At 32.4% G+C, this 26,091-nt stretch overlaps 1 protein-coding gene across 1 annotated transcript in view; it reads right to left on the bottom strand.

The window, feature by feature from the left end:
- Smu1 (Smu1 spliceosomal factor) overlaps nt 1-26,069 on the bottom strand; it is a 76,830-nt gene extending 50,761 nt beyond the window's left edge. Inside the window, exons 1-4 of the mRNA XM_085820999.1 lie at nt 25,923-26,069; nt 23,576-23,642; nt 23,331-23,474; nt 15,088-15,240 (exon numbers count right to left, since the gene is read on the bottom strand). Coding sequence (XP_085677125.1) covers nt 15,088-15,240; nt 23,331-23,474; nt 23,576-23,642; nt 25,923-25,948 — 390 coding nt within the window. The 5' untranslated portion in view covers nt 25,949-26,069. The remainder of the gene's footprint in view (nt 1-15,087; nt 15,241-23,330; nt 23,475-23,575; nt 23,643-25,922) is intronic.
- Between the last annotated feature and the right edge of the window lie 22 nt (nt 26,070-26,091).

Below are 26,091 nucleotides of genomic sequence, written 5' to 3'. Positions count from 1 at the left end.
GTATACAAATGCTGTCTTACTCTATGCGCTATTTTATCCAATAAACTTAGAAACGTACAAAATGATTTTATTCATATCAAATAGAAGAGAGTTTTGAAAAGGGAGCGGAACTTTTGAAGTAATTTGATGCCTTCTGAAGGCCGCCATGAATATAACAATTTATAACCGTCAGCTTTTACAACTAGGAATCAGATAAACTCTATTGTTTGGTAAAACGAACTGTCTAGTTTCCGGGAATGACGATGTATGTAAGCTTTTTCCTCTTTCTGCCCTAAGAATAAACAGCTCACAGGGGAATTTTGAAAAATATATAACACTTTCATATATGTACTCATACCCTGATATTCACAATAGCATTTCTTTATTTAGATAGCTTTGAGCATGCAAATTCAGTAAAAATCAGAAAACAAGTACCATACTTATAACAAAGCAGGTTATCTCAGTAAATGAAGGGAATTAAGTACCGCCGATGGCAAGATTTTCCCATGGTTTGAAGACTAAGTAATTTATTCTTTTCAGAAAATTTTCTCGGAAAGCAAATCATCATTTATGGATAGAAAAATATTCTAAGAACTATGGGATAAATTTATAATGGGAATAAAAGAATGAAAGAAATCGGAAACTCTTTTCTAGTAATCATTTTACTCCTCGAAAGTTGGTTTCAGTATCACCTTTTTAAGGAAATGACACATGAAATGGATTTCAGAAACTGAATCTCGAAATCATCAATAGCTATCCAATATTCTGCATTTGTAAATATTTATTTAATTTGCATTTCAACCAAATGTTGAAAACAAAGTGGAAAAAAATCTCCTTACAAAAGGAAAAAAAAAAAGATTCCTATTCTTTTACAGTGATATTCCATTAAATTATATCAGAAAATCATATCACTGTTGGATGCAATAAATACTAATTTCAGACATGTTGCCTGTTCATGGATGCAACTCTCTTTTGCAACTGAACACTGGTAGTTTTGCCTAAGTTTGAATTCCGGCGAATGCGTTCGTTGCTTGGTATTTTGGTGAATTTTAGGTTGAATATACCAAACCACTTTCCCTGAAAAAGTCATTTACAAACGCATCCTTTTCCTCAAGCAAGTACCCATCGTATGCTGCCTGACGAATGTGCAAGAATTTTTCTTCTTTTACACAGCTTTCATAATCACATATTACCCACCAGCGGCCGAGCGGTAAAGACACTGAACACTGCTAGTTCGGTCCGAGGTTCGAATTCCGCGAACGGGCTGGCTGCATGGTCGTTTTCGTGGTTTTCCCCATGTGTAACGTGTATACGAGCCAGTTTCCCTTAGAAAGTCCTCCACGAAGACATCCCTCCCTTTAGGCAGATAACCCTCGTGTGCTTTGCCTTAATTGAATAGTACCATACCAAAAATACCATAATCACATATTATACTATTGAACATTTTTAAATTGCAAAACTATAAGTTATGGAAAAGTCAATGACATATTTATTTAGATTAATAAAAAGGTAAAAATTAAATACGCCATCGGCATCATTTTGTTAGTAATATCATTATATAATCTATTGGTTTTTTTTTTTTTTTTTTTTTTTTTTTTTTTTTTTTTTTTTTAGTGTACTGGCATACCTGCCAACCTCTAAAGATAAAAATTCAGAAGATTTCTCCAAAATTCAGAAGAACACGAAGAATTAATATCATGCTTTGATATTAAAAAAATAACAATTTATACAAATAGAAAAAAGAAAATTGTACTTATATTAGTAAATCTCAATTAAAATCTCAATTAAGTAGTAACTAAAAAATTTATTAGGAAACATAAAACAAAAACTTAATGTTACACAAAAAAATTATTGCAATGTATTTAGAGTGCATTTTTTGGCTTTAGCCAAAAATTCTTTGGAAAATGTCCTATCATAACAATTAGTTTCCTCATAACATTTAGCAATTAAAATGTTTTCTAGAGTTTTCGGTGAAATTGAAGAACGAAACATAGTTTTGTTTTTCTTCACAACACTGAAGACTCTCTCGCACTCAGCGTTACTGTGTGGAATTACGAGAATAGCACATAAAAAAACTCTTGCTAGTCTATCATATTTTGGTGTTCCATCAGCTCTTTTTATTCTTTTTAAGCTACCAACGAGGACATCAAGTCTATCTTCTCCAGAAATGGCAAAGTCTTCAAACTGTGTAAACAATAACTCTGCCAAAATGACATCGGCATCCAAATTCGTAGCCGAATTTGAGGAAGCACTTCCGCAGAGAACCCGGTAAATGTAAACATCGCCAACTTTGGCGATAATAGTTCAACCTGGGAACCCAGCGGATTTATCCTATTCGCTTGTTCGAAGTTTGCAACCATTCCTCTCGCGTTCACTTTGTTGAATTATCACTGTCGTTGTTCGCATTTGCAGATTTATATTATTCTTCTCTTATTTATATTATTTTTTCTGAATTTTTTAACAATGAATAGATAGAAATATTTTCGTAGATAGATGCCGGTTCTTGGTTCGGGATGAAAGGAAGAAAATACGGCGGGAGGGGTAAATGCTAATTTGTAACACGGCTGTTCACGTTGTGTTCTTAATTATTAACAGCTGTAAGCATGCAGAACTATGAGGTTTTAAACCCCTAAAATAATTTGTTTTCGTAGGCCGCAAAAATATGCATGTGCATTTTAAGTAATTAAGTAATGCTTTTATTTTTATTATTGGTTATTGTCATCTAAAATTATGTGAATAAATCAATTTTTATGGCGTAAAGTTTTAACAATATATTGTAATGCTTTTCTAACAATAACCTTTCAGAGGATGGCAGGTGACATAAATAGATGATTAAATTGAAATAAAAAATATTGATTATCTAAGATGAAGAATAGTTCGATGCATCACCATGGTCATCAGAACTAGCAAACCACTGCTGGTGTAAGGAATATATTGTTTTCCGTGTTAACTGGAATTTAAGACAAATTTTTTTCGTTTATCACATTTAACCGGGTAATTTCAGTACATTAATACTAATTTATATTTTTTATTTCTGTTATAAATGCTTATATATTGTCTTATGCTTAATATATTCTTTTCTGTGCTAACTTGAATTTAATACAAATTTATTTCCGTATATCACGTTTAACCGGTTAGTTTTACATCTACATGCATATTATCTGTGAATTTTTACTACCATATGCTTAATATATTGTTTTGTCTGCTAACTTGAATTTACATGCACTAAAAATCACGTTTACAAAATAATAACTATCACGCTTACGCGGCTCATCGTCGATGAACCGCGAGCTTGGCGAGTAAAAATGCAACGGGTTCTTTCCCGAAGCGCCAACGGGTTCTCTGCGGATGAAAGCCCGAATTCGAAAAGAAATCATCCACTTTCTTTGACGTTGTCGAAGCCGAAGCATTAACTTCATGCTTTTTAGACTTCACAATGTCGCGTCTTCCACCGTGACTTATTATGAAGTCACACACGCACACGTTGCAAAATGCATAGTTATTTCCTTTGAAGGATTCTTTAATTGTTGGAAATTCGGCTTTGTAGGCAGGCCGAAAATATTGAGAATACGGTTTTTTTGAACTCATTTCGTAACAACGACATATTAAGAAAATTCGTAGCACGTACAAACAAACAAAAAAAAAAAAACAAAAAAAAAAAAAAAAACCAGAATGCGACAATCCACGCTAAAAAAATAATCTGGCGCCCACAAAGAAAAGAGTGGGAGAAACAAGTTCATTGGATTGGCTGATTAAGCGGCGAGTTGGGAGAAACAGCAGGTTACTGGATTCGAAGTAATCGGTAGTTGGCGGTAAAACACGATGCAATTGGCAAAAATCGCTGAATTGGCGAAAAATTCTAAAATTTCGACAAAAATCACTAAAAACACTTGAAAAAGGAAAAAAAATCATAAAAAATGGATTACGATCGTAAAATCGTAAAGACAAACGCATTTTCGTAAAAATTACGAAAAATTCGTAAAAGTTGGCAGGTATGTACTGGGGAATTAAAGAAAATTTCTCAAAAGTATCATCATGTTTTCGTAAACTGATATATAGTGTTAAATTATTATATTAAATTTCAGTTTATTATAGCAGAAATCGTAAATAGCTGCATTATGTATAGCTCTTGCTTCACTGAGCTTTCGCAAGTTAATCTGCGTCCATCCGCATAATCGAGAAGTGAAGCAGGTTGATGCTAGACATTTTGCTTCTCAGTGCAATCGCTGTGGGATCTTAATTCTATTGACCGATGTTCTATAAATTTAAAATATTTTGCCCTGCCTAAATTCTGCAGCTCTCTACATTCTAAAACTTTTGCCGTCCAATAAATATTTGTTGTCAAGTGCCATATACTTAGAATTTTGCCATCCCTAAATTTTCTTGTTCGATGCCTCTTTAAAGTCTAAGAATTTTTCAGCCATTATTCTGCCTCCTGGCCAGATATGTTTTTCAATGCCACATATGGCACTGAAAACGGTTGAAAAATCGGAATTTTAAAAGCAAACTTCCTACTTTTCATCAAATAAATTTTATCGATTAGCAGTTGCTATGGAAGCATTAAAACATTTATATAATAAATACACAAATACTTCAGAAACATTTTTTTCTCTCTACTGAAGAAATGCCTGTCTCTGACTACCTGTGAATTTAAGTTTAATTCAAAATCTACGTCAAAGCGATTCTTTTTGGCCTAATATTAAATTTTACATTGGCATGTTCCTATCCCTGCTTGATGTTGATAAGATTTATTCAAAACTTACTGTTCTTATTTTTTATTTTAAAACAAACAATTTAAATGGAAATCCTCAGCTTGCTTTTATTTATTTAAATAATAACATTTGATAATGTGAATTGAGATCTCTAAATAATTTGCGTATTTGAACCTAAAAAAATGTTAAACACCAATTTTGAAGCTTTTGTTTTGGTTTCCTTTAATTTTCCTTCAAAGCACGCGAGAGCTATCTGCCTAAAGGGAGGAATGCCTCTATGGAGGATTTTCTAAGAAAAACTTACTCGTGCTCACATTATGCACAGGGTAAACCACAAAAATTCCACTTTGAAAGGTAAAAGTATCTAATTTTTTAGAGCGAGATTTTCCCAACAATGAATTTTAGCAATTTAATACAAGTGCTATATTTAATTAAGAATTAAAACAATGTTCTTTTGTGATTTACATAAGGTAACTCTTTCTGTCAAAAATAATCATAAAAATGCACCAAATTTCAGTACCATGTAATTTAGTTCGGAAACTGAGAGGTATCTGTGACATCTTGTCTATATGTAGAAAATTTTTAATAAGGTTATTATGACTGAAATTTGTTTCAAAATATTCAATATTTCATAACTTCTATCAACCAATAAATGGAATAAAGGTAAACTCCCCTTTTATAAATATGAAACAAGATAAACGAAATCAATTTGTGGTAAAATGAATTACAAACATTATGTCGAAATGACTGACACTGAGCATGTGTTTGTTATTTTAATAGTAATTTAATTATCAATTACATGTAGCTTTCAGTAGGAATTAGGTATTTTAAGCCTCTTATAAATTTTTCTTAGCGTTAAAGCTCGATAGCATGAATCAAAAGCAGAAAATTAGTTAAACTACACTGTCTCACTAGTCATAAGATTATATTACTGAAATATGCATATAAAAGCAAATTAACACTCTATAAACGTACATTAAAATACCAAAAGGCAATAAAAATCAATAACATTTATACTTAATAAGCAACAAAGCCGGGAAAAGGGTCAGGCAAGTGAGGCACTTGCTTCACGTGAATCACTAGAAGAGGCGCCAAATTGGCTATACGAATTCGAAGATTACTTTAATTATGTTTTTTAATTTGTCAGTAATTATTAGGGGAAATAGGCTTCGTCAAACTTAAATCAATAAAACAAACCAAAAAAATTGCAAGAAAACCCGGAAATTAATGCAATATGCATTTCAGTGTTATTTCCTATTTATCAAAAACGAATTTTCTAACGTTTTCATTTGAAAATTATAAATAATTGGCTACATTATTTTTCTGAATTTATAAAACTATGATTAAAATATACTTTAAGAATTATGGTATAATTATGCTATAAGAATTATGATATTTTGATTTAATACAATTACTTTTGCTTAATACAAATGTAGCTATTTTTATATTTTTGTATGGACGCGCATTAACTTTCTGCCTCAGGTAAAAAAATATCTTGGCACGGCTCTGATAAGCAATTAAGATCAGAAATATGCACAAAATTAGTAACAAGGCAATACAAAACTCCCTTTTCTGTTTTAGATTTCCAGAAAAAAATATCTTTTTTCGTCTAACCAAAGCATGGACACAAAACGTGTTCCTTCCTCCGTAAGGGCAAAACCAGCCCATCTGCTTAATCGCCTCTAGGCAGTAATCAAAGGACAGTAGGAAACCATCACTTAAGTGAAACGACTTGGAGATCGTCCTACAAGGAGGGGGAAAGAAAATCTAACAAGGGCCGTTTTCAGGACAAATTTGGTTCACTCTAAATGAAAAAAAAAAAATTGTAAACATAGTTAATTTTTACTGCAGTTTTCGAGACATAAATAGATTTGAATGTGAGCCGCCCAGTGGGTTAAAAATTTTTAGGGAAAAAGCTTTTTCTTTTTTGCTACTTTTGAAGCCAAGTTTTCTAATTTCCGTTTGTGAGCTAGTCTCAATTTCTTTTCAGCAGCTTTTATACAATCCGTTGATACTTTTTCAGTTTCTTCTTTATTTTCTGCAACGTTTAATTGCTTTTTTTTAGATTCTCGCTCCTCATTTTTTATCTCTAGCTCTTCTTTGTACAGTTTATGAGCACTCCTTAAATTTTTACATAGAGTTTTGTGTACTGGAGAATGCAAGTGGTCATCCCTTTTAAAACATTCCAGAGCTGACTTATTGTAACTCAAAAATTTGTATTTTACTGTTTGTATAGCAGACAATGTGTCTATGCTCATGCAGCCACACGCCTTGTCTAACATACTGCTTATAGAACTGAAAGCACTCTCAACTTGTGGACCATGGAAACAACTTAAAATAGCTTTTACCATTTTGGATAAAGCTGGATAACTGCCATCTGCAAATACTTTGGCCACCACTCATCAAGTCTCATTATTTTTCCATCTATATCTAATGGTGAAGCTAATTTTTTTATCAATTTGGTATTTATGCACTTCTAAATTATATGAAATTTTGTCTTCTTGTGTCAAAACATTCTGGATTAATTCAGGCAATCTTTTAAACTTATGTAAGGTACTGTAGTTGACCTCTGGCTGTAGGATCAATTACTGATATGCTTTTTAATAATGGGTTGTTCAATGGCAAATTCTTCTGCAGATATTTTGCACAGCTGATGAAAGATTCAGTGGAATTTTTAAAAAATTCTTTAACATATGTTTTACTAAATCTTTTTGAAATAAGTGCAATTGTAGCTGCTCCTAAATACATATTCTTTGGGGATAAAACATGAGATTCATCTGCAGTATCTAAAATCAAAATTTCTGAGATCGATTTATTTTGGAGAAATTCTGACTTGATAAACAGTGCTAAAAAATCAATAAATAGCTGCTTCTGCTCATCATGCAATTTATGTATTAAAGGCTCTTTCCTTTGAAATACACAAAGATACTTTTTTAATAATGGCAATACAGACACATAAAAATGCATAATTAATTGGAGTTTTTTCCTGTCATAAAATAATTTTGAAATTATTCTTTCTTTTTGTTTCCTCCCATCATTTGTTAAATGCTTTTGCTGTGGATATCCTTAATACGTTCTTTGCTTTCATTGCTCAGATTTCTTTGTTTTTAGATACTGCAACATATATTAAAATATAATAATCTAACATGCTGATTTAAAAAGCCAATATAAAAAATGGTTAAACAATCAAACATGAGTAAATTACTCAACGTAACATCATATATGGACAGCCAGCGGTGTTTAATAAAATATTCAATAGCAGTATACTTGACATTTGAAATCACACATATTTCCTCTAATTTTTCTTTTAAATCAAAAGGCCAGTTAAAGTCATTATATATATCTCGCAGGTAATCTTTTACCCACCCACCAAATGTATACATAATGCATCCTAGGAATTTTCTAAACCAAATGGTTTAGAAAATACCTAGGATGCATTATGTATATGGTGGCAAGAATCTCCATCAATATCTAACAAATGAGGAGCCTTCTCATTACGAAGTCTCACCTCTAATATAGACTTTGATTCTCTCATTATATTGTAGAATCCATCAAAACAGACATGAGATTCTTAAATGGCAGCTGATTTTTGTCAAAAAGAGACAAAATTTTTTGAAATAGTTGTTCAGCAGACACATTAAAAACATTAACAGATATTAAATGCTCGACCACTATTTTATTGTGTTCTGTAGAGGAGTAGCTGGCTAATATGCACAAAACTCTCATTCGATTACTACTTGTAGCTTCAACAATATTTAATGAAAATTTAAACTTTTTAACTTTAGTTTCATTGAAAAATGTTTTTGAGAGGCCTAATCTCATTTTATATGAAGCAGTAGTGCAAGCCGTTGAGAGCTGTGATAGTGCCTTCTTATCAGATGCCATTGCTTTGGCCATATCAATTATCACAGGGCTACAGAATAAGGCAAATTATTTTCAGCCATAACTCCGAGCAGTTGACCCTCTCAGCTGGAAACTCGATTACAAATCGGAATACTTGGAGCTGTTAATTTTTCTTAAAATTTTTCTCTTCTGCATGCTTACATTTGTGTCTGTCAAAGATGAATATGATGATGGCATCCTGTAATTATCTCTTTTCACTACATCTCTCCCACAATATTTTTTGCTTTTGATATGGCTGCTAATAGCAATATATCCCCTTTCTCCATAATATATTAGATCAGAACACAATGCACACTTCACTTTTCCACTGATATCCACTTTCTGAATGCAACTGCCAATGACCACTTCCATTTCTTGTAAAGTCACATGAATTTTCAGGATGTTTTTCAGCCACGCAAATCTGAACTTATTTTTTTCTTCACTATCTATACGCCGAGCTTTGTGCTCATGATTCACATTTAAGATAGTCATACTGAAAAACTTACAACAAACAAAAAAGAAATAACATAATGATCTATGCTCCGAATTACAGTATGCCACTTTACACACACTAAAACTCGTACGTGCTCTGGATAACATCAGTAGGGTATCCGTATGTCTGACAGATAGCGCCAGCACTGATCGCTGAAATTATTGAAGTCAGCTCTCATTTGACGGTTGCTTGCTCTTCTTTGATTCGATATTCGTACTCATCTAGTTCTGCCTTTCCACATAAGCCCTACCTACTTTGCCTTGATGTGAAACAAATTGCAATCTCTGGCATGATGTAAAGTTTTTTTTACAAAAAAAAAAAAAAAAAAAAAGAGGAAGAGAGAGAGAGCATTTCCTCTGTTTACCCCCCTCCCCCCGACATTTGCCGGTCACGATTTCTCAACGGTTCTGCATCGATCTCAGAAACAGCCCAGGTGATGTTAAAAAAAGTGGAATTCCGCCAAAACGCGGAAAACTTTCATGACTGTGTTTTAGATATAACCTAGAGAAAATTCAATTGCTTTCAGACGCTCGAAATCACTTTTTTTTTTTTTTTTTTTTTTTTTTTGTTGTTGTTGTTCATATAATGAAGTATTAAGCCAAGTTCCATAAAAATCAAGAGAAATATATTGTAAATCGGGTTGGCGGGAGAGCGGTCGCAAATCAAGAGAGTTGGCAACTCTACAAATGTGCAACACCATTTTGAAAATGGCTGCTGCCTTTTGCACATAGTTTGATGAAAAATTAGATGGAAAAATGTTTGTAAATGCTCTATAAAGTTGGCAGTGAGTTTGTAACTTTTTTTAGGAGTACAGTGCTGATAACCAGAAAGTATCCAAAATTCTTTCAAACGGGGTTGAATAAAAGTATGTATTACAGTCAAAAGTCGTTAATTCCGATGCCCATAATCCGGAATGATCTATAATCCGGACCTCAAAGCTACAAACTTTCTGTGCATGTGTCAGCACATAATACGTTCACGCATGCGCATATGCGTGTATGCATGTGCATAATGCGTTTACACATGCGCATTTAATGTATAACGGACGGTATAAGCTAGGCTCAAATTATCTAATTATCTATTTCAGTTAATGTTGCAGATTGCGTTGTTCCTTAATCTTCGAATTGGATCTGGCTTATTATTTTTTGCAGACTGTTAGTGCAATTTTATAAAATTAAGCTTAAACTTTCGATTATGTCAAATAGAATTTCTGATGCTGGATACTGCCAAAAAATCTACAAAGCGAAAGCATGTTTCGATGTCCTTCAAACAAAAAGTGGAATTGCTGCAAAAAATGGATAAAGGCATATCCTTTGTTTCTTTAACCATTCCGAAATCTGTTTATCAATTTCACGCTGCTCTGCGTTGAGGGGAACGTCGCAGTGCGCAATGAACTGGAAGTTGATCTGTCAGCACTATCCTTATCTTCAGGGCAGATGTTTTTATTTTATTCGGCTTATAGTTCATTACTAAATGTAGTATTTCATCTCGATGTACTCTGATATGATTTAAATCAAATTCATTATAAATATCACGAAAACACATCAAATAGTTTTCTGGTTGCAATTTTCTAATTTCGACTATGCGTAATGTATGCTTTAAGCATGCACGCGTTGAAAGAAATGTTTAATAAAGTAAACAAATAAATATTAAGCTTCTTTTTTTTTTTTTTTTTTTTTTTTGTAAATTTTGATACCCTTTAGATCATAATTGTTCTTTATTTCATAAATTACGGTTTCCTATTTTTAATTTCATAATTTCTGCATGCCATCTTACCAGATTTAAACTGATGATCTATAATCCGGAAAAATCGATAATCCGGAATCGCCGAAGTCCCGACGAGTCCGGATTAAAGACTTTTGACTGTACTACAGTCACATCATGGAGAAAAGTATATAAACTTGGTGAATTTAAAAATGGTGCTTACATATCAGCACAGCCATCTTAGCACGAATAATTTTTTGCAGAAGAAAAATAACGACTAAATTGCAAAAAAAAAAAATTTGTATCATACATACATATTATTAAACACATATGTTATATTTTTATTAGGTTTGCAGTGTGAAAATCAATCAATAAACTAATTTTAAATAAAATTTTCTGTTTCTTTTGATCTGATCAAAATTTTGCGATGATTGCTTTTTGGAACAAAATGTAGCATTCTTGCAGAAATTTTACTGCAGATGAACATCATTAATAGGTATTTTAAAACTGAGTTTAAGGGGAGAAAAATATAATTTGTGGATGGAAATGGTTAAAATTGAGAACACACAAAAAAAGAACACATATGAAAAAATGCTGCTTGTCTGAAGAACTGTTATATGCAAATTTGCCACGGTTTACTACTTTCTAAAAATTTGGTGATTTTTAAGGTGGTTGCATTAATAAGTACAGTGAAATACATTTCACATGAAAACGCTTAAGACGAAATATTGGTTAACGTGAAATAATACAACAGTCCTGACAAACTACATATATATTTTCATGCATTTTGTTTTTCTTAACATGAAACAAAAATCGCTTAACACAAAAAGATATCCTTTGTGAGAATGAAAAAAAAATACAGAAAACACTGGTCTTGCATGCGAGATTTAAGAGGGGTGTGAAATGAAAGAGAAGTGGTTCGTAGAAAGGAGGCTAACTTGGCTTTGAAATACCCTCAGAATGGTAAAAGTATAGTTTAGGGTACCCCTTGGCGAAACTTGGCGATTTTTGGCAGTAGATGGATACCGATTTTGTGCAATGCTTTGACAATTTTTGCTCCAAAAATCGCCGCTACACAAAACCAAAATAACAAGACAAAACAATTGCACAAACTCGGTATCCATGTACACATCGACTTATTTTCACTTACCCCCCCCCCCCCCCACCGAATTGCCCAAAAATGGCATTGCGCACTCCTTTGACTTTATCCATGTACACGTCGACCTATTTTCACTTTAAAAAAAATCCCAGAATTGCACAAAAATGGCATTGCGCACTCTTTTAACTTTATCCATGTACATGTTGACCTATTTCACTTAAAAAAAATCCCAGAATTGCACAAACTGGCATTGCGCACTTCCTTTACTTTGTCCATGTACACATCCATATATTTTCACTTAAAAAGTGAATCAAAGCCTAAAAGAGCATCAAAGTCTACAATATAGGCAAACAAAAAATACATTATCTCAATAAAATACATTTTAAACCAAACAATAAAAAAACATAAAAAAGGAAAAACATGTTATACATTTAAGCACTACCAAAAGCAAATATTCACTTACCATGATTTTCGAATTCGCTTCGTACACCCAGAGCCACGTAAAAATCAAAATATCAATCATACTCAAATGACTTTTTTCAAACCAGGTACTCTTTCTGATCGAACGCTTCACATAGTGACCATTTGAACCTTTCTTCCTACAAACCCATTCAAATCCATCTAAATGGTTTTAATACACACCACAAAAACGTTTACAAAACATCCCATGATTCAAAATTTCCCAGAATCATGCACCCGATTACGTCACAATAGGGTTTCCATAACATTCAACTACTCAGGCTACCATAAATGAAACAACAACTTGGCGATAAATGAAACAACTTCGTCATAATACAAGGGGTACCTTAAAGTCTACTCTACCCCCTCAGAATAGCCTGTGACACGAGCCAGTTTTGTTTATCTAAACTACTTTCACCTTCTACCCCTACAAACGCCACACAAATATTCGTCTCTCATCAGTTGGCTTTGAAATTCGGTGACGAGTACATCGCAGTGTGAGTGAAAATTTGTGAGATGGTTCATGTGTTGCAATTTGCATGCCTTTGTCTCTTCATATGTTGCACTCTGAATGGAATTCAGTGACTCCAAGGACGAATGAAAATTGTTTTCGTTATGCATGATTCTCAAACGTATCAGATTCTTTGGCGCCAAAAGAAATGGAGAAGGAGGCAATTGAAACTGAGCCGACATTTAATGAAATGTTTGATAAAGTTTCTGTATTATTGGACTGTCCTGCTGTATTATGGGAAGAATTAGTTACAGTAGTTGATGACAATGTGCATATAGCCCCAATTACGGCAGACAAACACATTTTGGAGTTTGTTCAAAGCTAAAAAAATATCATTGATACAGATTCCAATGACGAAAATGAAATGAATAATGCAGTTTCTTTTCCCATGTCCTCCAAAATGAGGAACATCATAAAAAGAATGTGCAGTTAGTTAGACGCACATTTTAAAATGGTGAAACGAATAACAAAATGGACGACATTGAAAATTTTGCTACAAATTTGATGCTAAAACAGATAATGTAAAGAAGAATAACAAATTATTTTCCAAAAATGCAATAAATGTTTTGTTTTACAAAAAACTTGAAAGTTTTGAATTAAATTTCATCAAGTTCTTGTGGATGTTTTTGTTTCATTGATTTTTTATTAAATAAGTGCACATATACATAACTATGTAAATAAAATGCACTCTAGTAAACCTAATTTTGTTGAACATGTTTTATTTTCAATATCATTTAACACAAAAAAATATTTCAGTCCCCTCAGTTTCGTCTTAAAAGATTTTCACTGTATATCAAAAATATCTAACAGGATATACATCTTACCATGCGAGTGAAGTCATTTAAATCTAAGGATAAACTATGCATTATAAAAGAATCATAGAAAAAGCATATCTTCTTACACATAGTTCTAGAGTGCTTTGCATAATTAATTAATTCAGTCTAATTCCTAACACTGACATATAATGAATTATCAATGCACAGTGAAATAAAATTCTACACTTATTAACTCATGCAATGCAATCTAGTCCTTCAATGTAGCCACCCTTACTTCCAATATTTTCTATTCATTCCTCGAGTCACTGAGCAAATGTTCTGACGTGATAAAATCCTAGAGCTTCCATCATTCTTAATTCTTTAAGGCTTTTTTTTTTTTTTTTTTTTTTTTAACTTCAACTTTCAAATCCTTGAATACCAGAAATAACTTCAATAAGAACTTTTCTTCTTAAAGCTATAGGAGAAGATTTTTCCTTGAAGCCATGAAATGAAATTAAGTTTTTTAACATTACTCCCATAGTAACGAAACAGCTGCATCAGAATGGAGTTTCTTTCAAAATTTAAAATTTTCAGGATTGTGAATTTCTGCACATATTATCCTTCTTTTTCAGTTAGCAGTCTAACAGCTTTCCAGAGCACAGGACATGTTATGTGCGTATAGGTTCTAAATGGATTAGATGCACACAGAACAGATGATAGCTTGATAAAATTTATTTTCCCATAAGAAACACTTTACATTTCTGGAACTTTTCACAAAAGTACTCATACAGCTCTTCTCAGTATCACAGAGCACAATCAGTAGAATGTTAAATATAATGCAATTAAGAATGTTAAATATAATGCAATGCAAAGTGCATCTAAAAGTCAAAGTTTCCAACGGAGACCTCTCAATGCTCCAAATTTATGTCTGAACTAAATAGCTAAGAAGTATTGCTTTCTCTGGTTTTACATAGTTTTTGGCTGCCAAGAAATTTCCAGTACTTTCAAGTTCTCGAAATTACCAAAAGGTCGCAAATTTTGACGTCTTTCGGTGTTTTGTTACCAAATTTGGCAAGAAAGCGATTTACCTCAATGTTAAATAGACTTGCTCTGTAACCTTATTTTTCTGGTGGAGCTGCACTTTTTTGTTACATTTCATGTTATATTATACAAGAGATACTACAATTTTACATATAATTTCACTAAAATTATTTAAATATATAAAAATTTTTTAACAGATTGATAATCCTCACACAAAGGAATTCTTTGGATCATAATTTCAGGAATTTTTTGGATCATAATTTCACTCTGTACTTCAAAAAACAATAAGAAATGTCAGTTTTGTAAAGTATAAATATTTTCTACAACACAAATTTCATTTAGAATTCTTTTACTTATTCACATGGAACATATTTAAATAATTAGCAAGCAAAATATATCCTTGCAAACAAATTTTGAGAGAAAATACAATTTGTTAAATAAAAGAAGCATACTTCTCTAGGATCAAAATATGAACGTGCAAGAAGATTCTCCAGATGGATATGGCGATCAGGTTCTTCTTGTTTCAGTTTTATCATAGGATCTGTCTGACGTAATAAGGAACGTGCTGCTCCAAGCTCACGTAGTTCTATAAGCTCTAAAACAACCTAAATAATTTGAAATACTTATAGTCAGTATCACATGAAATGCAATATAAACTCAATTCACCATCATAAACAATCTGAATATTTTTATATATTACTTCATGACTACTGCTGTGAATAATGATAAATCAGATGTAGAGTATCATACCTAAATTCTAAAATGCGTAATGGAATGCTATAACAAAACTTTTGTCATAGAAAATACCATAGAAATGTTCATCAAAATGATTAAAATGTGATTCAGTTATTTAAAATAGTACACAAAAGGGGGAACATACTGAATTGGGAAAATTATAGAGGACTACAAGGAAGATCCACAGTTGATCAAATCTTTACTTTGAGACAAATACTGGAGAACTCTAAAGAGTATGGAATTGAATTCATCATTTATTTGTTGACATCAAGGCAGCCTATGGTGCCATTGATACAGCTCAGATTCTAAAAGGCATACCTGAGTTCAAAGTTCCAACCAAGTTAATTAAGCTTGTGAGACTCATTTTAACCGAAACCATGTGTGAGATACAAGTTCAAGGAGAAACATCTACCACCTTTAAGGTTTGCTATGGAGTTAGGCAGGGGGATGCATTGGAATGCCTCCTGTTTAATTTAGCCCTGGAGAAAGTTATAAGATATGGTGGTATTAATACAAGAGGTACAGTCGAATCCGGTTAATTGCACCATCGGATAAACGGACCAGCTGCTTTTTTGGACCAAATCCTAAAGAACCAAAAAAAAAAAAAAAAAAAAACCCTATGTACATAAGCCTACTATTATTTGCTTATTTTGACCAAAATTCTGTTTAATCAGACAAAAAAAAAACATGAGAGCGAATACGGAACATAAGCCACAAGTCGGAGACATACAGAGGATGTACAGGCGGTCTGCGACATATAGGAGGATCTGTAATTGCAGCTCCCCAGGAAAATGCTTTATCAAAGGTCAGGAATTCCTTAAAGTGCATGACAAAAGCAAAACCGGTGGGAGGTGAACACACACACCATTTTCTTTGACCTGCACCTCCGAGTTTCGAGGAAATGAACAATAGAGTGTCTGGCTCCACCTGAAAGGAATTTCCGCCTGTCAATCATGATTAAAGTTTACACGAGAAAGCTATCATTTCATCCCCTTTTGGTTTGATTTTAGTGCCAAAGCTTTGAATGGCAAGCATTTTATCTCCCTCTTGACCTCAACATCTTGAGCCCGAAACACCAAGGTTTCTTCAGATCACTTTAGTCAGTAAACTGTGCGCGTGTCTTGTCTCCCCTGCCACAATGCCATGATGGGACTTGACGTTAGCTGAAAAAAATTGGTTTCCTGGATAACATCAAGCAACAACCACAAAATACTAGTCAGCATCGGTTGGTGGAAATAACCGGGTTGGCAAAGACTACAATTTTGCACTTGATAAAACAAGAGAATGAGCTGTGAGAAGAATGGGCACAATGCTAAGGACGAGGAGGAACTTTAAAAAAAATGGAAGCGTTACAAGCAGTTACATTTGTGGCCGACAGTGAAAAGTGAGCAGTGAGACAATTCAGAACTGTTTTCTCACTGTGGCTTTAAGCACTTGGTTTTGGAGATGGATGTGGACATGCTCATTGAAAGTGCAAATGATGATTTACATGTGGAACTTCAACAGGTACAAAATTGCGAAGAATTTTTATCCATTGACGAGCTTCAATGCTACAATGAAAATGAAGATTACGACACTGCAATCATTGCAGCGAAATATACAACAGCATCGGAAGACCAAGAAAGTAATGATGATACCGCTAATAAGCTGGTGCAAGTGACAACACAGGATGCGAGGAAATGCATTGAAACTTTGCGTCGGTATATCATGCAGGAGGGAAATGAAAGCAGTCCCACTGCTGCGTGAGATGTTTGTGGCAATTTCGTTCATGTGCAATCTGTCAAGAGAACGTGAGAGATCACGTTGGATAAGTTCTTCAAATGTTGACTGGAACTTGGTAAGAAATTGTTTTTATTGTGCTTCGCATGCTGAGTATCGTGGAGATTGTTTCTTAGAATTTGTTTCTAAATTAATTTTCTCAATGAAAAAAAGTCCGACTGTATTTCTTGTTTGTATATGTATGTTTGCTATATGTGTGTAACCGCACCATAAAGTTCATAATTACATTTTAGTACATGATTTACATGTACATTTACTGTTTGCTACATATAGCCCATCCCGTCTCAGGACATGTTCGTGTAATCGGACCAGCCAGTTATTAGGACCAAAAGGATTGCTTCCCGATGTAATCCGATTAACCAGAATCGACTGTACTTTATTTAATAAATAAATTCATATTCTGCTTATGGTGATGATGCACACATAACTGCAAGATCTACAGTTGTGTTGAGAGAAACATTTTTGGCACTAGAGAATTCAGAGAGGAAAATTAAGCTCAGAGTAAATACGGGAAAAACTAAATATATGCACTGTGGTAAAAAGGAAAATACACCTAAAATATTTGAGACCGATCAATTTAAACTTGAATCTGTGAAAAATTTCATCTGTTTGAGCTCCAAAATTAACTGTCAAAATGATATTAATCCGAATATCAGAAAAATGATTATTGTCACAAATCCTAGCTTCTTTGGTTTAAAGCCTCTTTTGAAATGCTATCTAATAAAGAAAGGGATAAAAATTCTATTATACAAAGTATTAATAAAATCAGTCTTTTGTCCCTCATAGTCAAAGGCATGGACTTTGACTATAAGGGAAGAAAGAGCCTTGGTGATCTTTGAAAGGAAGATTCTAAGAACTATTTTTGGTGCTGTTTCGGAGAATAATTATATGACGTAAATGGTACAATTTCGAACTCTACAAAATTTATGCAGATGATGATATTATTATATCCACAAAATTAAGTAGAATGAGATGGGCAGGTCACATACTGAGAATGAACACAGATGTAATGGTTTTTAAGGTCTTTAATGCAACTCCTGCTTGCGGAAGACCTAAGAAAAGATGCAGGAACTACCTGGCTGCAGATTTTGCCATTGGATAATTAAGAACTGGAGAAGAAGGCCAGGGCCCTCAAGAAACTGTCATGCCAATGCTCCTGGTGCTGATGATTTAAGATAGGTATACATTTCATCTACTTTCTTTTCAGATGTTATGAGAATAATTGAATTAAATGCTTTTTTATGGTAAATAACCACTGAGAACAGAAAGCTAAATTATTTTATCACACTAAAGTATTTAACTACTTTAAAAAAAAAAAAAAAAATTACTTTTATTCAGTTTGTAACATTTGTAAAAATTCTACAAATATACATTTAAAAGTGTGGGGGGAGGACTCTGCTTTCACTGAACTTAAAAATCTTAATTTACCTCTTCAAAAATTTATTTAGGATTATGATTATTATGAGCAACTAAATTTTTACAGGGTTGCCACTCAAACAGGGGAATGAAATTCCCTGACTTTTCCAGGTTTTCCAGGTGTGTTTCAAGAAAATTCCAGTCTATCCGCGTAATGTACTTTGGCTACACTAAAAGGTAAATTAATTATGGTATTACTTGTATTGTGTAGCAAATTCACTTAATTATTCAATAAATCCCAGAGGACATTTATTCTTAATTATTCTTGGTATACTTTGTTTGATAATTTTGTTTACTTTTCCACTTAAGAAACTTAATAAAATTTAAGATATATAAATTGGATAACAAATGTATGTTTTATTTAATTATTACTCGTGATCATCACCAGTTCAACACGAGGCTAATCCGGTCCTTATAAATCACAACACAATGCTAAATAGTTAGGTTAGATTTTAGGTAAATTTAATTTGTGTGAGGTATGTTCTTAAAAAGCACCTTAACACTTGAAAACACAAATATAATTATAATAGTTGTTGTTTTCTCCATTGAAGATTGAGATTAGAATCTTCCCAATCTGGAATAAAATAAGGCTTTTTTTGCAGACATTCTGCAGCTAAACGAAAGAATGAAATCTATTTTAATAAATTGAGGTATTTTATATTTATTTCGCAGCATACATAAGGAAAAAATATGTGCATTAAATTTCGTGATGGTATGTCATCATACTGCTAGAATTAATTTCAAGATTATGCCAGAGAAAATTTCCTGAAATTTGGAAATATTATTTACTAATAATAAATAAATTTAGAGGGAAGAAGAATCATTAAATTATACGAATAACATAAAAATAAAGATAATTACTTAAAAATTGAATTAGAATAATCAACGATATTTTAGCGAATATAGTTATATTACATGGTTAGCCTAGATGACAGATTACTATTTTTTTATTTTACTGCAAAATGGCAAGGTATTTATTAAAAAGAAAAAAAAAAGTTTAAAAAGATTTTGCGGTAAAATTCTAGTATACGGTAAGGCTTTGGCACGATTTTGAAAATTGTTGCCAAGACCAAAATGACCCGTTTACTGTGCATCATCATGACGCCAAATCCCATTGTACCATACATGGAGATTATTCTAACCAAAGAACGTCTATGCAAAGAATCTCTAATTCTTTGGTCTATGTAAAGAAGAAAAGGTTCCATATAAGTAAAATGCTATTACGCCGATAGAATGTGGAGGGAAAATATGCCAAGGGATTTGGCGACGGAACCTGGCGGCCAGAATTTCCCTCTCCACGATGTGTACCGGAAATTGAGAAATGTGTTAAGAAGAAACGTTCTTTGACAAAAAGAAAGCTACGAAAATCCGTTTTTAAATTATTGCGAAAAATCCAAGAAGAAAGGTTTTATCAAAGGACGTTTCTTCTTAGATTTTTTGCAATAATTTTAAAAACGGATTTTTGTAGTTTTCCCCCCCCCCCTGAAAATTACTAACCCATGAATTAATTTACTTGCACCAAAAAATATTTTCTTTTCCTTTAGAGTTTAACCACTTGCGCTAAGACTAAACTTCACGGTTGCGGTGCCGTGCGCTACAAAATAGCAAGCGGTAAAGTGTCTCATTTACGCCGCTCCGCATCTGCGAGTGCAATCCAGAGCTGTAACTCGAGAAATAAACAATCTCGTTGTTAGGCGACGTGTGCACCATGTTATTTTCATTTTTGCGATAAATGCTTATCGACGTGGTGTTCACGTCGCTCGCAGTTTGAGACAAAAACATCTCGACGTGCGTGGCACGTCTTTTTAGCGCAAGTGGTTAAAGAAATTTTAAAGGATATTCATTTAATGAACTCTTGATAACGTGACCTTCGAACTTCGACACCGGTTTCGAGCTTTGGCAGCAGATATATCACGCATGCACAGCTGTTTCCCTCTATGATGTAACGGAGCCACGTCTATTGCAGAGAGGTTTTCCTTCTTTACAATACATATTCTTTGATTCTAACCTCCATGCTACCGTATACTAAGATTAAACCCATTTTGTTTTTTACGAGAACAGGTACTTTCTTTAGTTCATGCACTGCACATGCGATTCTCGAGAATACTGGAAACCAAAAGTTGCGGGAAACTTGCTTTGCCTTTCTAAAAGACAATCAAATTGGAGCTGCGAAAATTGGCTCTATGCCAGCTGCCCGAATGACACTCACGTGATACGCAATTCGCTAAAAAAGTTATCTCTTCCGACGTCGGCGCAAAAATCGCTTTTTTTGGCGGGATCATTGTATGAACTTCCCTGACTTTTCCAGATTTTGACAAAAATACTTAAATTCCCTGACTTTTCCTTGAATTTTTTGGTCAATTTTCGAATTCCCTGACATTTCCCGGTTCTCCAGGTAGCGTGGCAACCCTGTTTTTATATTGTACTTCTATTTTGTAATTTAGGGCACATTTACACAAAAAATAATATTAAGAATTAATTTGACTTTGAACTTATATTTAATAAACATTGTAAAATTACAATTTTTATGGACACACATCTTAAAAAAGGCAAAGCAAAAAAAGTATATGTGAGGTGGATGCACACAACTGATCAATGTTTATTCATATTTAATAATATTTAACAATGTTTTCATCCCAAACATTGTGTACAGTTTTTGATTTAAGTTCATGACTTGATTTACTTGGTTAATGTTACACAAAGTTTGAGTTATGTTGTAAAGTAAAACAATGAAATAATTGATCCAGCTTCATTTAACATTCTTTAATTTCGTTTAAGCTTATCACCAAGTCTCAAAATATATGCACAACTTTAAAGTTGGATTTATTTTTTACTTTTAAATTTTCCCATTCTTACTTCCAAGCAATTCATACGATATAAAGTTTCATGCTTTCACATATTTGATTTATTACATAATCGAGGACTTCTTATTTTTATATAATAAGGTGAATTTCAAAGATATGTTCAATATTCTCTTCTGCTACATGCGACTGTGATATCAAAAATCTAATTTTTATTAACTATATACCATCAATTGCAGATTTAACAAAAATTAATGAAAAAATTTTGGGATAACCAATTGTTTTGAGCAATTTTTCTACGAATCACTTTAAAAAAAAATGTGCATTCGTTTTTCCTCCATTCAAAAAATAATACAGTCAAAAGTCGTTAATCCGGACTCGTCGGGACTTCGGCGATTCCGGATTATAGATCATCAGTTTAAATCTGGTAAGATGGCATGCAGAAATTATAAAATTAAAAATATAAACCTGTAATTTATAATATAAAGAACAATTACGATCTAAAGGGTATCAAAATTTACAAAAAAAAAAAAAAAAAAAAAGCTTAATATTTATTTGTTTACTTTACTAAACATTTCTTTCAATGTAAGTTGTTTAAGTTGCTTCGTTTTTTATGTGATAATACATTCTCTTTAATTCTATAAACAGACATAATTTCTTGTTCAGTTACAAAGTTCTGCTGTTCAAGTCCTATAATTGCTGTGTTGAGAATACCGATTTAATTTGTCAATCGAAATTTTTTCGTTTTCATTAACCTCTGTCACTTTCTTCGCTATCAGAAGCAAATTATAATGACAAGGAATTTGATTAAAATCATATCAAAGACGAAGTACATCGAGATGAAATACTACATTTAGTAAGGAATTATAAGCCAAATAAAATAAAAACATCTGCCCTGAAGATAAGGATAGTGCTGACAGATCAACTTCCAATTCATTGCACGCCGCGGCGTTAAAGATAAACAAAGTTTAGGTAAACAAACATTAAAGTTTAGATAAACAAAGGATATGCCTTTATCCATTTTTTGCAGCAATTCCACTTTTTGTTTAATGGACTCCGAAAGATACTTTCGCATTGTATATCCTTTACATATTAGTAAATATATATCGGAAATTCTATTTGACATAATCGAAAGTTCAAGCTTACTTTTATAATATTGCTCTAACAGTCTGCAAAAAATAATAAGCCGTATCCAATTCGAAGATTAAGGAACAACGCAATCTTCAACATTAACTGCAATAGATAATTAAATAATTTTAGCCTAGCTTATACCGTCCGTTATACATTAAACGCGCACTCATAAACGTATTTTGTGCAAGTGCACAAGCATATTCTCAGCAGTAAAGGCGTTATGTGCATGCGTCAACGCGACGCATGCGCAGGAAGTTTGAAGCTTTGAGGTTCGGATTATAGATCATTCCGGATTATGGGTGTCCGAATTAACGACTTTTGAATGTACCTATCGGATACATCCTAAAACGATCTATGATATCCGGTATTAATTCAATAAGATTCATTCCTTTACACAAACATTCATTCAAGGGTGTCCGAATTAACGACTTTTGACTGTATTATTATATATTTCTTAGCCTATCAGATATCAGTGTTGAAATTTTTAGTGCTTCATTGTTGTGGCCAAAAGCCTTTTGGCAACATCTAAAACTTGCTTGCTACAAACTGATCAATTAAATTACAAATTTCGACAACTATGCAGATGCAGTGGCATGTTGCCGATTTTTTGCAACTATGCACAGTGCAACTTTACGACAAAAGTACGAAATTTTCATCCTATTTCAATAAAGGCTAAGAATTATACAATAATATTTTCCATGCATGACAACCTTACAGTATCCACAATTGTCAAATGCTTGCGGTTACAGCATAAAAGTAGAAAAGTTGCTCAAAAGTATTAGCTATCCCAGATTATATGATAATAGTCTTTCTAAATCAAAACTTCTTCATACTTGTTCATATAAGTCAATCAATTTCTTATCTGGCAATTTCAAAGACTGCACTACTTTAAGTACTGTGTCCCAATGACCATTATTGATATCTTGCACAAAACTATCAACGCTATCTACAGTATTCAAAGAAATAGAAGTTTCTTCCTAGAAAGAGAAAATAAAGCAAAATCATAAAAATAAATGATAGAAAAAATAAAACTTTTATTAAAATTTATAATTTTTTTATATAAATTTAATTCTTATACCTGCAATGTCTGCAAAGTTCTAGAAAGATTATTTTCCTTCAAATATTGCTGAATAAGACGAATAACACTAAAAAAAAGGAAAAATCATTATTTAAAACAATTTTTTATAAACTACCCTAAAATTAAAAAAAAAAAAAAAAAAAAAATACCAAACAAATAGTTAAGTTATATAGTATATAATTACAAAGCAATTCTTTTGAAAATCAAATGTAAACATGCCATATGCCATGTGTGTGTGTGTGTGTGAAAAATATAAAATATCTATCTTTCAAATAATAAATTAATAATAGCCATTTAATTTCTGCTTTTAATTTAAAAATAACAGTAATAACTTTCCTAACTTAACTTCCCTGCGGTTCTGATGTGTACTTATTGATGAAATCCGAGCCCAACATCTGGACATTAAACTCCCTCTCTCTTCGCTTCTGCTTCATTTTCACTGCATCACTTAACTGTTAGTCATGCAGAATTTACTTTTCCAATTGTCATCCACTGTTTAACAAATATAAGATGTATAAAATTGTGGTGATACTGTGGCACCTATAGTGATGATGTGCATTATCAAGAAATAAAATGTTTCCAAAATCAGCAACCACGCCTGTCTTCGAGTGTCATTCTTCTAACTGCATAGTTAGGACTTTCCAATACCAATCCATTATCGTTTTCTCTCACCAAATCGAGTTGATCTGATGAGAATTGATTGCGAAAAATTTTCATATATATAAAAGTAAAAAATTATAAGTAATTTAAAATGCCTAAAACTTGCACTAAAGCAGCTAAGTAATAAAACAATAATTTATTAGAAATTATTAGAATGTGTGAGAGAGAGAGATAAAAGCATAAAATTAATATCAACCCAGAATATCTATCAGGAAAGTAGAAATTAAAAATACTAGTAGAAATTGTACAAATTGAAAAGTAAATAACTGATAAAGTAATAATCATTACAAATTGCTATCGGCCACTCAATATATAAGCACATTGAGCCATGTACCATTTTGGCCAAATCATAAAAATATGCATGTTGAAGAATAAATTAACACCTGTAGTTAAAATATTTTAAACCTACATGTTAAAACCACATTTACAAACAAACATAACGTGTTTTTATAAACAAGGTTACAGCATGTAAGCCTAAAACATTATATTTTGTTTTAATCCGATAAAAATCAATTTTGTCCTTTCATGGTTTAAGTGAGATATTATATGAATTTAAATAAATACAAGCCAAACACTCAAAATGAATACATATTTTTCATTACTGAATTAAGTAACAAGGAAAGAAAAACATGAATTTCCTTAAAATTAAAACACATTTCAGGAATAAAGGTACAGCAGTATATCAGCATTCATCCATTTTGAAATATATCAAACTGAGCATCTGATGTATTTGGAAACGAATATTTTCATGGACTTTTCAATTCAATGAAACATGACTACATTTGTTTACCTGTTTTGCGACAAAGCTATGACTGTCTAAGAACGTCAGTACGCCTGTTGCTATTATTCAGTAAAAAACCCATGGTATGACTCTTGAGTTTTCAATTGATTTTGTGTTTATCTGCATACTGTTTTTTATAAATTCATCAATAGTGAATTTTAGGAAAGTCAATGAGAAGAGCCAAGCAACGACAAATATTATTAGAATCACCATGGAAGTGAAAAAGAGATTCTGGAAAATTGCGAAGACGGCATGTATCTGGGATTTGACTAACAAAAATCAGAGGTCTTAGAGCTCATTAAAAAATTCCTTTTGATCTTGATAAGAAAATATTTATGTATAGTATTTAGTATATATTTTGGTTTTCTTTCTCAAAGAAACTGTTGGTGACAGAGCCTTTTTTGTTGCCAATGGTAATAGTGATATATGGATAAGTTTTGTAGTAAAACATGATATAAAGCATATGTAAGTTTAATTTATGATTCTTTTACTGCTCATCATTAGATCACCAATTACTAGGATTAAGCCCTTAGCCGGTAGCTTGATATTGATTAAAATTGCTATTTAATACAATTAAGTTCAGGTTGATAAAAAAAAGCATCATGTTAAGCGTATGCAAGAAAGATTAATATAAAAAAGGTAATGTAAATGTTTGTATTATTATTGAAATATATTTCTAATTAATTTTGCACCTCACCCAATGCATTTGCATTTTAGTATTAAATAGTATAATAACACCAATAACAGAAGAATTTTTTTTATAACAATAGATTTTTTTTCTCTATTTCTCATTGGAAATCTTTTGTTAGTATACATCCAACCAACAATCTGGAATTTATTAATGACGGGTATCCAGCTACCACTGTATATATTCACATAACAAGAATGTATATTTGATTTTCTTACTCAGCTGATTCGATTTCTATAGACATATTTCAAGTAGTTCTTTAATTCCAAATAAATAACGCACTCTTTTTCACAAACACAAACAAACCAGTTACTAACTGAGGTCACATTAAATACAGGAACAATCCAGGCTGACACAGTAGGAGTCCTTTATTTATTGTACACTTTT

The sequence above is a fragment of the Stegodyphus dumicola genome, chromosome 1 (genome assembly GCF_044657685.1).
Source record: "Stegodyphus dumicola isolate Sdum_Otavi_A_Nest chromosome 1, ASM4465768v1".
Classification (NCBI taxonomy): domain Eukaryota; kingdom Metazoa; phylum Arthropoda; class Arachnida; order Araneae; family Eresidae; genus Stegodyphus; species Stegodyphus dumicola.
The sequence above is the reverse complement of the archived record's forward strand: the minus strand, read 5'-3'. Positions and strand labels throughout refer to the sequence as shown.